General features: G+C 36.5%; 1 protein-coding gene across 3 annotated transcripts in view; it reads left to right on the top strand.

Annotated features, from left to right (window-relative positions):
- Window positions 1–15,728, top strand: part of LOC135093170 (uncharacterized) — a 56,790-nt gene that overhangs the window by 15,786 nt on the left and 25,276 nt on the right. For all 3 annotated transcript variants that reach the window (XM_063992127.1, XM_063992109.1, XM_063992119.1), the window contains exons 3-5: window positions 2,085–2,292; window positions 8,683–8,856; window positions 9,578–9,720. In XM_063992127.1, the coding sequence (XP_063848197.1) occupies window positions 8,781–8,856; window positions 9,578–9,720 (219 nt within the window). In that variant the 5' untranslated portion in view covers window positions 2,085–2,292; window positions 8,683–8,780. The remainder of the gene's footprint in view (window positions 1–2,084; window positions 2,293–8,682; window positions 8,857–9,577; window positions 9,721–15,728) is intronic.

Genomic DNA, 15,728 nt, shown 5'->3' with positions numbered 1-15,728 from the left:
GATTAGGATATAAGAGGTAGAATATGATTCCATGGGCCACCTCAGTTTTCCCTCTTGTTTGCTGCAGTAATCCTTTTATGTTTTGATACCTATCTGTTTTCCTTCTCAGTTGGTGTCATCCACAGATCTCTTTACCAGAATCCCTTTGTGCATGGCATCTTGTGTTCACAATCTTTTTACCATGTGGTCTGTTTCTGCTTTTTGTCAGTTTTCCCTCATCTAATGTTTCAGATCAGAACACTTGCATTGGTTACTTGGGTACTGAATATTTTTGTTTTTTTCTTTTTATCTTCCTGTTTTTTTCTTATTTTATCCATCTTCATTTTTTAAGATTACCATTTTTTGTAAGATTACCACACAATTCTTTTTGAGTTAGATTGGTGCATTATGGTGCATCCCATGTATTTTCTATGAAATTAATAATTTAACAAAGTACCTTGATGACATGGCAATCTGGCATGAACAGACCTTCCTTCTCCAGATCTTAGATGGAAGGGAGTCACCACTTCTTTTTTCTTTTCTTTTTATGTAGGAGGGACACCGGCCAAGGGCAACAAAAATCTAATAAAAAAAACCCACTGAGGTGCTAATCCCGAATAGGGTCTGAAATGGTGGTAAAAAAATTGAAGGATAAGTGTCTTGAAATAGAAAATAGATGTATTATTGCTGTAGGCACAAGCATCTTGCCATGTGAATAAGTGATATTCATGACCATGTTCAGCTTTGTAAGAGGCTTTTCAAATGGTATTTATCCAAAGTTATACTTGACTTACATTGGCTAAGAAAAAAAAAGGTAAATTTTGGTATCTTGATACTTTATATGTTATACATTCATTGAACATCAATTGTGTTTGAAATATTAATTTTTTCATAGTTATAGGCCTTTCTGTAGATGCTCAGAATAATTTTTCATAGTTATAGGCCAGTGGTTCCCAAACAGGGGGCCATGTAGCAGAATGTAGGGAGCCATAATTTGAGAATATATATATATTAAGCCAAAGGTGTTTTGCAGGTAGGTAGCCAGTGGAGGGAAATTACAGGTTCAGTACAAATGGCTAGACTACATAGACAAATGGGTTTTCGACACCTACCATTTTCATCAACTCATTCTGGTGAGGTTGCATTCTCTCAACTACTCCACATTAAATGAAATATCGCAACAGACTTGAAGTGAAGCATGACCTACTGTGTGCTTTAAGTGAAACAAAACCATGAATCAAGATGTTTGTTGATAATTTGCAACAGCACCCATCACACTGAGTGGAATGGGGATTCAAGTGAAGAAAACTTGAACCTTGCATGAATATTCAAAAGCATGGTATGGGAGGAGGTGTGTATGTGGCCACTGAAGGCCATGGTTGTGGCAGTTAATTATAAGTCCCTATGATTGCATTTCAGAATTATAAAGATATCAAATTCAAAGATAAGATCATATTGCTTGGAATTAACACACTTTTAAACCTGTGGAATTTTGTTTTATTTTATTTTTTGTTTGTTTATTGTTGAAACAGCTTTCTGCAATAATGCCATTTATTGATTACTCCAATTATAGATATATTTTTATGTGCACTGTGTTACTTCTTTAGTATCACTTCAGTAATTATATGAGATTCAGCAGAGGCAAACTACAAATTTCTTTATTAATACTTAAAAAGCTAGAGTGGTTTTTATATGGACCTAATGAGTGTAGGACTGTTGACAGTCACTTTAGTCATGGGTTATGCTTGGTGGTAGGCCATGGACAAGGATCATGTATAAAAGTGGGTAACGACCTGAAAAAGTTTGGGAACCACTGTTATAGGCCTTGCTGTAGGTACTTAAAAACCATCTCTCCACCCCTGTGTCTGATACTGTATGAGCTAACTATAGAAGTGGGGAGAGGATGGAGGACATATAGATTGCAAAAAATGTAAAGTGAATGGGTACTAATCCAGAATGAAAGTGGCAATTTACTTTTTACTATAGTGATATATATATATATATATATATATATATATATATATATATATATATATATATATATATATATATATATATATATATATATATATATATATATGTAAATTACTTATTAACACCAACAGGAAAAAAAAACACATGAATTTTGGCATGCCAAGAATGGGTGAGACAGCAACAGTGGTGACAGAAAGGTGGAACAAAATGCCAAAAGTGCCCAAGTATTCATCTCGTCTTCGGAATCTTAACAAGGTGTTCCTTGACAAGATTACTGACATCCTCTCGACTGGGGAATTGGCCAGCCAGCTCTATGGTCGTGGCTTAGAATTGTCTGAGGTAAGAGAGAGAGAGAGAGAGAGAGAGAGAGATTGTGGATTGGTAGGAACAGAGGTTGGAAAAATAGATAAAATGGATGGGATGATGTTTTTATAGTGTTTTAGAGAGATGGACAGAGACAAAACCTGCTGAATGAATATATGTTAAACATAAAGTGCTATATCCTATTTGGGAGTAGTGTTATGAATTTTTGTTGATTGTATTCTTGTTTGCTTTAATTTCCAGCACTTATTTTGTAGAGCTCCCTTGGTAGAATAATCATCATAGAAGTCTCCACTTGCTTCTGTGAGCATACTCATATTCATACTTGCACGCTTCAGTCATCTTAATTTTATATGCACTCCAATTCTTATTTTCTTTTCAAATTGTAGGTCATCACCTTGTACAATATTTACCACTTTTTTTCTGTTATTATGCTCATGTACTAAATGCTTCATATACACTTCCATTGTTTTCTCCATCCACTTTATTCACACCGCTTTTGCTTGCATCCTGCACCTTGGACTTTTGTTTCATGTTCAAATCTCATGTGTATTTTCAAGTTTGAGATTTTTTATTTTTTATTTTGACACCTCCATCCGCATTTATTTTTTTATTATTTTATATGGGCATCACTGGGTGTGATTGTGGCTGCCTCCACCTTGCTGCATTCTGCTACTACAATTGCATCCATCTCAGTTCTCTTTCATCTGGCCCACCTCACTTCTGAATTACCTTTACTCACTCTACTCTTATCTACTCCAACTTCTGTCTTGTCCTACTGTCTTTCCTGTTCTTTCAAAATTTTTTGTTTTACCTCATGTTATAATTAATGTGGTACTTATATGCAGAGGCTTGCACCAGATGTCTCAGGTTGCTGGGCCATTTTCCTGAAAAAAGCCACTATCTAATTATTGCAATTTTCCTATGTTCATGCAAGAAGCTCTTCATCAAATTAATCAGTACACACTATCAATTTCATAGCAGAATTGTAGGAAATAGTCCATAGTTGTATTTTCCTGAAAACCAAACCAGATTGTTCAGGATCTCACAATACAGAAAGATTTTTTCTTATATTAAAAATGCACCAAAGCAAGTCCTACCTGAGTAGCTCTCACAGCATCTGCCAAAGGAGGTTTTCATGCACAATATTTTTAGAGCTTCATACTTAATTTCTCATCTTTTTTTTTTTTCTTTTATAGTTTGCTTAATTTCCATTGGGACTTAGTAGATGGTGCTTCAGCAAATCTCTAAACAGCAGGTTGTAAGACATGTCATCAGACATGGTGTGAAGTTTGTGTACATATAAAGGGAGGGCAGGCTACAACAAACTAGTGTCATTGGCAGCCATTGTGCTACTCTTGCCCATGGGGAGTTGAAAAATATCCCATGCCGGAACTCCATCCAGCAACACTCCAGAACAACATACAACATGAAAATTGTTTTGCTGTAATGACCAAACTTTTTGTCCTATCCACTCCCACGCTGATGATACCACCCTGCACTTTTCCATGTCTTTTCATAGACGTCCAACCCTTCAGGAGGTAAACATTTCATGCAGGGAAGCCACAGAACGCCTGACTTCTGATCTTTCTAAAATTTCTGATTGGGGCAGAGCAAACTTGGTATTGTTCAATGCCTCAAAAACTCCATTCCTCCATCAATCAACTCGACACAACCTTCCAGACAACTATCCCCTCTTCTTCAATGACACTCAGCTCTCCCCCTCTTCTACACTGAACATCCTCGGTCTGTCCTTTACTTATAATCTGAACTGGAAACTTCACATCTCATCTCTAGCTAAAACAGCTTCTATGAAGTTAGGTGTTCTGAGATGTCTTCGCCAGTTTTTCTCACCCCCCCAGCTGCTAACTCTGTACAAGGGCCTTATCCGTCCATGTATGGAGTATGCTTCACATGTCTGGGGGGTTTCCACTCATACTGCTCTTCTAGACAGGGTGGAATCAAAAGCTTTTCGTCTCATCAACTCCTCTCCTCTAACTGACTATCTTCAGCCTCTCTCTCACCGCCGCAATGTTGCATATCTAGCTGTCTTCTACCGCTATTTTCATGCTAACTGCTCTTTTGATCTTGCTAACTGCATGCCTCCTCTTCTTCCACGGCGTCGCTGCACAAGACTTTCTTCTTTCTCTCACCCCTATTCTGTCCACCTCTCTAATGCAAGAGTTAACCAGTATTCTCAATCATTCATCCCTTTCTCTGGTAAACTCTGGAACTCCCTGCCTGCTTCTGTATTTCCACCTTCCTATGACTTGAATTCCTTCAAGAGGGAGGTTTCAAGACACTTATCCACCAATTTTTGACCACTGCTTTGACCCCTTTATGGGACTGGCATTTCAGTGGGCATTTTTTTTATTAGATTTTTGTTGCCCTTGGCCAGTATCCTTCCTACATAAAAAAAAAAAAAAAAGACATTTTTCCTTCAATTTTTGACTACCATTTTGGACTCTTTTCTGGGACTTGCATCTCAGTGGCCTTTTTTTTATTTTTTATTTATCTTTTTTTTTATTTTTGTTGCCCTTGGCCAGTGTCTCTCCTACATAAAAAAAAAAAAAAATATATATATATATATATATATATATATATATATATATATATATATATATATATATATATATATATATATATATATATATATATATATATATATATATATATATATATATATATATATATATATATATATATATATATATATATATATATATATATATATATATATATATATATATATATATATATATATATATATATATATATATATATATATATATATATATATATATATATATATATATATATATATATATATATATATATATATATATATATATATATATATATATATATATATATATATATATATATATATATATATATATATATATATATATATATATATATATATATATATATATATATATATATATATATATATATATATATATATATATATATATATATATATATATATATATATATATATATATATATATATATATATATATATATATATATATATATATATATATATATATATATATATATATATATATATATATATATAACAGCTTATAATTTTGGAATAATTAAGGTAAAGGATAACAGTATGAGGTAAAGAGAGTGGTGTTCATATGCCTGTCAACTGTGAATTTGACAGCAATGTGGGACAGGAACAGCCAACACCTTAAGTACCAAGTTAGTCTGGTTCCCCTATAGTGCACATCCTTCCTTATATCTTCCCTTGCTTTTTTTCATCAACTACACTACCACATTCTCATTTCCATTCATGCAGCCAGTAACTCCCAAAGCTTTCATGTTTGTTTCCTGCACTCATGCTACATCAGTCTTTCTCTTCCTAACACTACTACTTCTTTCTTCTCTCCAGTTGCATTCATTCCAATCACATTAATTGAGGTCACACTCCATACTCTGTCCCTCAGGTGAGGTGGAACCCCCCATTCCTGCCCCTGACTCTGTCACTTGATTATTGCTTGAAAGCTGTTGGAAATAAATTGTTATACAAAACTGAGTCCTGAAACTGATAAATAGTTATAAAAGAGAACACATAGCATGATCTAAAATCATTTTCAAAAGGCTAAAAAATAACACACTAGTTATAAAAGAGAACATATAGCATGATCTAAAATAATTTTCAAAAACTAAAAAATAACACTGCAGATGAATGCAGTAATCCTCAATCAGTTCCAAATGACTTGGTGTACTAATGAGGTGCACCTTGAGAAGGTAGAAGTGAGCTGGCCTTCCATTCCTATAGAAGGGTAGACCTTATTCCATTCAACCGTGACTTCTTTATGAAGCGGCAATTGCACTTCAGTTTAACCTCATTGACTACAGCAGTGCTACTGCACAGTCACCCAGGAAAATATTTAACAACTGCAGAGATCTCACACATCCTTGCCTTACTCCTATTCCTATAGTGAAACTTCTCTCTAAGCTCTCTGTTCACCCTCACACATGCACTTGTGTTCACATGAAATGCCTTAATTCCTTCCAACAACTGCCCTTATACATCTTCATGTTGAAGAGTATCCCGAAAGGCTTTGCCAGCTGCCCTATCATGTGCTTTCTATAGGTCCATGAGTGCTGCATTCATTTTATCACCCTTTCTTAAGTATTCTAATGTTATTGTTGATTACAAAATCTGATTCACACAATCTTTTTTCCATTCCTATAATTTCTGTGTCCCTCACTGACCATCTCAGTCACCCTCAGTCTTTCAATCAAGAGTCTTCTGTAGAATTTTCTGACACACTAAGCATCCCCTTTAAATGTTACACTTATTCTTACTAACTTAATCTTCATGTACAGAGGTACTATAACTACTTCCCTCCATTTATCTGGTACTTTTTGCTTTCATATCAGTTCACATATTAGGAGCATTCAATCTGCTTCTGTTTCATTTCCATGCTTTAACATTTTTGCTGTTATCCCTTCTACTGTGATTGCGGATTTGCCACACTATCTTTGTCATTTCCTTTTTTCCCTCCCAACCAATTCCTACCTAACTAATTCTTCTACACCTCCTTTTGTCATTTAATTTATTAAACAGTTAATAGGCCTTCCACTTCCTTGCAACCTTTCTTTTCATTCATATATTCTCATCCAGCAAACTCATGATCTACTCTCCTCTTTCTCTTATCAGTTCCTTCACTTTCCTATTGCAAGATTCTGTTTTCCTCATTTTAATTTCTTCAGGCACAATTTTATGCAGTCTTTTCTTATACATTCTTCTCTTTTACAGCCTTCTCGATATCAGCCGTTCACCATCTACTGTCCTTACTCCAGTCCCCAAGCTTCCTATACCATGCCAAGTTACCAACTTCTAGTCTTTATTTCTTTTAAGTCTGATTTCTCTTCATTCTGTTCCTTGCTAGATCTCTTTAACTTTATACATCTTGTGTTTTATAATTATTGTTTTCCCTTTCCTTCTTCCCTTTCCTTTATACAGTGGTATATATTTATTTACTCTTTGCCCTTATATATCTTGTAAATTTATTTCTTTTGTGCATCATCACTCATTCTCTTCAGAGCTGCTAAGTCAGTTTCTTCAAAGAATTTTTGAAGGTCTTTCTTATTATCTTTTCCCATAGTTTCTCATACTCTGTTTTTTGTTTTGATTTTAAAATACTTGGTCACTAGCTCATACCTCCTTATCTTTTGTTAGATTTAGGTCTAATCTTGTTAATTCATTCTCTCCTCTGTGCCTCGTGTTTTCATTCTCTCTCTCTCTCTCTCTCTCTCTCTCTCTCTCTCTCTCTCTCTCTCTCTCTCTCTCTCTCTCTCTCTCTCTCTCTCTCTCTCTCTCTCTCTCTCTCTCTCTCTCTCTCTCTAAACAATACAGGGTGTGGGTACATAGACCAGAGCCAAATTACAGAAGTAATTTGAATATCTCAGTCAGCGCATACATATACATATGTACATATATTAGATTTTGGTGCTGTACACTAGCTGTGGTCTCTCAGCCACTCATTTACACCCCTCTTGAATTCCTGGAGGGGTGTGGTGTGATGTTGAGGTGTAGTCTACACCAGCTGGTTCCACAAGTGACTGTACCGAGGCAGAAAGGAGCAATGGTTACTCTTTGTCCTGGCAAAAGGTACCACCACTGGCACAGGTGGTGTGGGTGGGGCCTGTAGGCTTAGCAGTGCCAGGTTTGGTGTTGGATGCCTGAGGGCCTTGTGCAGGGTGCACAGGCCTGCCAGATCCCACTGCTGCTGCAGGAACTGTAAGCTGAGCTGCTGGTGTCCGGCCTGAAGCTCCACTATCCTTACTGCTCTGGCCTGAACTCTGTTGAGCTGGGACAGGTAGGACGGTCAGCAGGAGGACCAAGTTAGTGGTGCATATTCCATTACTGGAGGGGCCTGGATCCTGTAGAGGGACAGGATTCCCTGGGTGTTGAGTATTGAATGCAGCTCAGCTTCCGCACTGCAATCCTGGCAATTTTCCTCACATGGCTAGTGAAGGTGAGGCCAGCATCTATCTCCACCCTGAGGAGGGAGATGGACTGCTGGGGGTGCAGCCTTTTGCTGTCAAGGAAGATGGCTGGGGGTTGGAAGGGGTGGATGATGGGGCAGTGTGGATTGACTGAGGCAGGGACTGGTTGCTTTGGCTGGCAGATGTACGATTCACCTTCCCAGAGATGGAGGAGCTGACCTGACCCATTGCTTGTGAGATCTGCTCTCTCTCTCATCTCTCTCTCTCTTCTCTCTCTCTCTCTCTCTCTCTCTACTCTCTCTCTCTCTCTCTCTCTCTCTCTTCTCTCTCTTCTCTCTCTCTCTCTCTCTCTCTCTCTCTCTCTCTCTCTCTCTCTCTCTCTCTCTCTCTCCTCTCTTCATTTAATCTTACTTCCCTTCTTTCCTCCTGCAGGTCTGCATTCACCTCCAACCTGCATGGCATCAATGTGTACTGGGTGACCACTGGGAACCCTGAGAAGGACCAGCAAACACAAGAATTCCTGAATTGCCATGCTAAGGCAGTTTCGGCATGAACTAAGCAACCTTCGTATCATTGGGCATTCCCCACCTATAACCTACCTCAGAGGTGAGAGAGAATGAAGAGAGAGGGAAGAACTTTCGAGAGGGTTAGAGAGAAAGGAAAAGAGGCACTGCACAAAAGTTACAAATAAGAGGGAAAGAAAGCTTTTGGATGAAGATAAGGAATGAGTAGGATGTTCAGTGTATGGTGAAGATTTAGAAGAAGCTGTGCAGGTATGAAAGGGACCTTGGACTTTTCACCTTGTCTTTATTGGCACATCCACTGGTACTATTGTTATGTGTATCAGATCATATGAAGATAAACCTGTCCCAAGTACATTTTTAGTGGGTAATAATAGATTAGATTAGTTAACTTAATTTAAATCATATGTGACAATGTAGCTGGAGAGTCTTCATATGATCCAATGAATTTTTTCTCTTTTGTCATCACCTTAATCATTACAACTAATGATACCACCTATATATAATGCCATTGGATGGTCTTTGCATGAAAGATTTTGGACTAATATCAGCTAAAGATTAAGTTTTTATTATTTTTAATGTTAGATCTAGTTATGGATTCTCTCTCTCTCTCTCTCTCTCTCTCTCTCTCTCTCTCTCTCTCTCTCTCTCTCTCTCTCTCTCTCTCTCTCTCTCTCTCTCTCTCTCTCTCTCTCTCTCTCTCTCTCTCTCTCTCTCTGAATTTTGCTACCACTTACTTCTTTTCTGTTTCTAAGAGTACCAGATAGTGAATCAAAGATAGTATATACACCTTCATTCATCACCAGATGACCGTCACCACAAGCTGCAGGAGGTGGAGAGGCTGCTGGCCATTGCTGACTTTGGTGAGGACTTTGAACCAACAAGTCCTGCCCACCACCGGAAGGGTGACTTCCCTTCCCTTGCTTTGCTGCTGGACACCAGGATCAAGGTATACCTTACTGGTCCTGGTATTACAAAGTATGCCTGTTTCACTGTTGGACAATTATTTTTGGTAAATTGCTTTTTATACATGTCATCAATTTTGTAGTTGTGTTTTTTAATGAAGGTTGTGTATGTAGTTTTATTAGATGAGGTAAGGAAAAAGAAATTGTATAAGAGGGTCTGGCCATGGATAACACAAAATGGGGGAAAAAAAAATAACGTTAACTTAAAGTGCCAATTTCTAAAGTGGACATTCTGAAAGTAAATCTGAAATCATATGGAGAAGTGTTGTAAAACTTCCCTCTTGAAAGTATTCAAGTGATAGGCAGGAAAATATGCAGTAGCAGGAAGGGAGTTCCAGAACTTTGCTAGTGAAAGGAATGAAAGATTGAGAATAATGGTTAACTCTTATATTAGGAAGGTAGAGAGAATAAAGGTGAGAAAAATTAGAAAGTATTGTGCAACAAGGCTGCAGAATAGGGGAGGCATGCAATAAGCAAGTTCAAAAGAGCTGTTAGTGTGTAAGTAATGATAAAAGATAGTAAGAGATGCAACCTTTCAGCAAAGAGAGAGGCTGAAAAGTCAGTTAGAGGAGTTGAGATGAAATGCTTTTGATTCCACCTTGTCTAAGAGAACAGTTTGAATGGAAATTCCCCATTAATATGAGTGAAGCAAAGTTTACTATGGAGGTTGTTTCATTTTGAGGAGCCTGGCCTGGCCTGACTGTGATGCTATTCAAACCCTAATATCTCCAGAACTATGCAGTCGATCATAACAAAATTAGTACCACATGATATAGCTTTCATCTCTTCTGTTGGGTGAAGTCAATGGATAACTTGCAAAAAGTAAAAGTGTGTCGAAAATGGGATTTTGTCGATTTCCTGTAATTTTCACCAACTTTTTTTTTTTTGTCTCAACAAGACTAGACACATACCACTGAACACAGAGTGAAATTTCCTATCCAGCAGTATACAGCACAACCATTGGGCTCTTGCGAAGTTTTGAGCAAGAGTGATTTGAATAATAGGCAAGTTCTTGATGTGCATGGTGCTTCCATTGTTGCAATACTGACAGCTTCACTGGTCATTCACCTTCCAGGTGTTTTACTGGTAGTTATGTGAAGCATACTCTACATGGGTGGATAAGGCCGTCTGGATAAAATTAGTAGCTGGTGTGGGTGAGAAAAAAATAGTGGAGATTGCTCAGAATGCCTAATTTCATAGAGGCTGTTTGAATGAGAAACAAGATGTAAAGTTTCCACTTAGATCTTTAGCAAAGAACAGACAAAAGATGTTCATTGTAGAAGAGGGGAACAACTAAGTTTTTTTTAAAGAAGAGGGATAATTACTTAGAGGATTGTGTCAGATTATAGATGAAGGAATTGGGTTTTTAAGGCACTGAACAACACAGGGTTTGCTCTGCCTCTGCCAGAGATTTTAGAAAGATCAGAAGTCAGATGTTCTGTGGTTTCCATGTGTAAATTTCCTAAGGAAACTCCAGAAAAGATTGGAAATGTACAGAGTGGTGTCATCGGTGAATAAGTGAGCAGGAAATGAGTTTGATTTTGACTAACCCTTTCACTGTGATACAAAACAATTGGCAGCACCAGTAGCAATGCGTGAAGTCTTTATAAGCATCTACAAGAAAGTTAGCGATGAAAAAAAAAAAAGGATTTGCAATTTCTTCCCTGTTTAAAGATTGGATATAGCTGTACTACAAATAAAGATGTCTCAGAGTGATTGGTAATTAGGGAAAGGTGGACCAAGTGGCAGTCAAAGGGTTAATGATGACCAGGTTTGCTTTAATTTAAATCAAGTTATTTAAATCAAGTGATTTAAATTTATTTAAATCAGAGTGAAAAATCATGATTTAAATAAAAATAGATATACTGTATTAAAAATTATTTAAGTGTTATATTGAGAGTAAATTATTTAAATCAAAATCAAATATACTGTATTAAAAATTATTTAAGTGTTATATTGATAGTAAAAAACATGATTTAAATCAAAATTAAATATACTGCATTAAAATTCATTTGAGTGTTATATTGACAGTAAAAAAATCATGATTTAAATCAAAATTAAGTTTATTGTATGAAAATTATCTAACTGTTATATTGAGAGTAAAAAATCAAATAAGTCAATTTTTATTTATTTATGTTTTTTTAAATCATGATTTTTCAACCCTGATGATGACAGGACAGAACCCTGAGCAACACTAGTGTCAATAGATGTAGGAGGATAACAGTGACTCTCTACCAAAGCAACAATAGAGCAGTCAGAATGGAAACCTGAGATGAAGCTACAGAGAGAGAAAGATAGAAACTATAGGAGGGGAGTTTGGAAATTAAAGCTTTGTGCCAGGTTCCATCAAATGCTTTTGAAGTATCTCAAGCAACAGTGAAAGTTTCACCAAAATTCCTAGCATGGAGGCACAGTTGCTGAGAACAGTAAGAAGGATCTCATCAGGTCCCTAAACTTCTGAGGGTTAACCTCTTCATTCTAGTGGCACCAATGTTGATGTCATGATGAGATTATGGCTAAGAAGGGCATGAAAAACATCATTATACTCAATTTCAAATTTTGAGAAATATAAGCCCCTTTCAATACAGGGGACATCTCTTCAGATAGATGAGCTCAATTGAACTTATGATTTTGTGGGGCAGGGTGAGTCGTCAGGTAAAGCTCTGGCTTCATTTGTCATCACCCTTAGACCTGGCCTATGTCTCCCTCAAGAATTGAGACAGATTTATTCCCTCAAGAATTAGAATCAATCTCTCTCTCTCTCTCTCTCTCTCTCTCTCTCTCTCTCTCTCTCTCTCTCTCTCTCTCTCTCTCTCTCTCTCTCTCTCTCTCTCTCTCTCTCTCTCTCTCTCTCTCTCTCTCTCTCTCTCTCTCTCTCTCTCTCTCTCTCACACACACACACACACACACACACACACACACACACACACACACACACACACACACACACACACACACACACACACACACACACACACACACACACAAATATACATATCTATCTATGTACCTGTCTGTCAGTCTATCTGTCTATCTATCTATATACAGGGTGTTCTGGGAGGAAAGTCATATATTCTCAGAAATGAAAGTTTAAAGTCATTCTAAGTGGGAAATATCCTATGGTCAAATGCTTTTAACCCTATTGTCTGCAGCTTTCCTGGATTTTCGCTCTTTCTGACCAGGGGTTCATGTATTAAGTAGGAGTAAACATCACTGGACAAACAATATTCTGTGGACTGCCTTGTGGCAAAAGGCCCCAACATATCGTATAGTGCCATTCTGTCCAATTGCCTGTAGTATAGTACATATTATTACATGCATTATTGTTCATGATTTTTCTCAACACCATTGCTCATATCTGCTTTCTCCACATCACTATTGGCATTTCACATCAGATGGACATATTCTGCACATACAAACACACACGTACGTGCACACACACTGCATGACAGCTGCGGCAGCCACCCTTGAATGATATTATGCAGAGGAAGAGAGGAAACTGGACATCACATGGTTATGTCTAGTTTCATCAAGCTACCAGATGATGATCAGGAAAGCTGAACCTACCATCAAGTTAAAAACATTGCTGCTTCTCTAGAGTATAAATTGGTTACAGTACACCATGCGTGAAATATGAAAATAAAATAAATAAATAAAAGTGAGTAAACATTTTCTTTCCATTTCTTCAACCCCCTTTTGTTTCTGTAATGTTGCTGGCATTAAATTATCATTGTGTAACAAAATTTTTACTTTTTTTGTCTTTAGTCAGTAAATGTTATTTCCTAATTGCTCTTACCTATAAATAAAAGAAAATGACAATTATTCCTTTTAAACTTTTCTTTTGATTTGAACAGTGATATTTTGAAACTAACCTGCTATCTTATGTCATCCATTGTGCCAGTGCCACACTGCTATGAGCTCCCCATACCCACTCCTGCAATTAGAGAGCAGCAATTTTTAGAAAGGAAAAACAGTTGAGAAGATGAATCTATAATAAGAAGATAAGATAAACAGACAGACAGATAAATCTATAATAAGTATACTTTTACTTAAGTGATATATATATATATATATATATATATATATATATATATATATATATATATATATATATATATATATATATATATATATATATATATATATATATATATATATATATATATATATATATATATATATATATATATATATATATATATATATATATATATATATATATATATATATATATATATATATTTTTTTTTAGAAAGGAAAAGCAGTTGAGAAGATGAATCTATAATAAGAAAATAAGATAAACAGACAGACAGATAAATCTATAATAAGTATACTTTTACTTAAGTTATATATATATATATATATATATATATATATATATATATATATATATATATATATATATATATATATATATATATATATATATATATATATATATATAACATTGCAGGCTAACAGTCTGTAAGGAAATAAATCTGTAACCTTTACATAAACTGTATGATATATCCATATAGCATTGCAGGCTAATAGCCTGTGTCAGCAAAGAAAAGTATAATAAATACCATCTGGCTATGACTACAGAGTCACTCTCAAACTAAATTTATCTGTGCTGTATACCTCTCACCTAACTCCAACTATAAGAAATTCTTTGACTACTTAACTTTCAAAGTGGAGCACATTCTGACTCTTCTCTTCTTGGAGACTTAAGTGTTCACCACCAGCCTTGGCTTTCGTCTCCCTTCACTGACCATCCTAGTGAACTAGCCTTCAAATTTGCTATCCTCCATGACCTAGAGCAATTGGTGCAATACTGTACTCATATTCCTGACTGTCTTGGAGATACACCCAACATTCTTGGCCTTTTCCTTGCCTCTAATCCTTCTGCTTATGCTGTTACCCTCTCTTCTCTGTTGGGCTCCTCCGATCACAATCTCATATCTGTATCTTGTGCTATCGCTCCAGTCCCTCTTCAGGATCCCCCAAAGAGGAGGTGCCTCTGGTGTTTTGCTGCTGCTAGTTGGGGGGACCTGAGGAGGTATTTTGCAGATTTTCCTTGGAATGACTAATGCTTTCATGCCAGAGATCTGTCTCTGTGTACTGAGTGCATAACAGAGGTGATAATGTCTGGCAATGAGACGTACACTTCTCACTCTTTTTCTTGACCTAAACCTTCCAAACCTTGGTTTAACACAGCCTGTTCTCGTGTTATATATGATAGAGAGGTGGCTCACAAAAGGTACTTGAGCCTTTCATTACCAGAATCGCATGCACTTCATATTTCTGCCCATAACCATGCCAAGTCTGTTCTCCAACTAGCCAAAAATTCCTTCATTAATAGAAAGTGTCAAAATCTTTCAAGATATAACTCCACCCGTGACTTCTGGCACCTAGCCAAAAACATCTCCAATTAAATTTGGTTCTTCTTCTTTCCTTCCTTTATTTGAACTAGATGGCACCACTACTATTACATTTATCTAAAGCTGAACCCTTCTCTCAAACCTTTGCTGAAAACTCTACCTTGTATGACACATGGCTTGTTCTTCTCTCTCCTCCACCCTATGACTACTTCATGCTACTATTAAAATTCTTTGCAATGATGTTTTAAAAGCCCTTGCTGACCTAAACCCTCGGAAGGCTTATGGACCTGATGGGGTCCCTCCTGTAGTTCTATGAAACTGTGCCTCCCTGCTTGCACCTTGCCTGGTCAGACTCTTTCAGCTCTGTTTGTCAACATCTTCCTTTCCTTCTTGCTGGAAGTTTACCTATATTCAGCCTGTTCCTGAAAAGTGTGACCATTCTAATCCCTCAAACTACCATCCTATTGCTTTAATTTCCTGCCTGTCTAAATTTTTTTTTATCTATCCACAACAGGAAGATTCTTAAATATCTATCACTTCACAACCTTCCATCTGATCACCAGTATGAGTTCCATCAAGGCTGCTCTACTGGTGATTTTCTGGCTTTTCTTATTGAGCCCTATCCACTCCTA

This window comes from Scylla paramamosain, chromosome 3 (assembly GCF_035594125.1).
Source record: "Scylla paramamosain isolate STU-SP2022 chromosome 3, ASM3559412v1, whole genome shotgun sequence".
NCBI classification, from domain to species: Eukaryota; Metazoa; Arthropoda; class Malacostraca; order Decapoda; family Portunidae; genus Scylla; species Scylla paramamosain.
The sequence above is the reverse complement of the archived record's forward strand: the minus strand, read 5'-3'. Positions and strand labels throughout refer to the sequence as shown.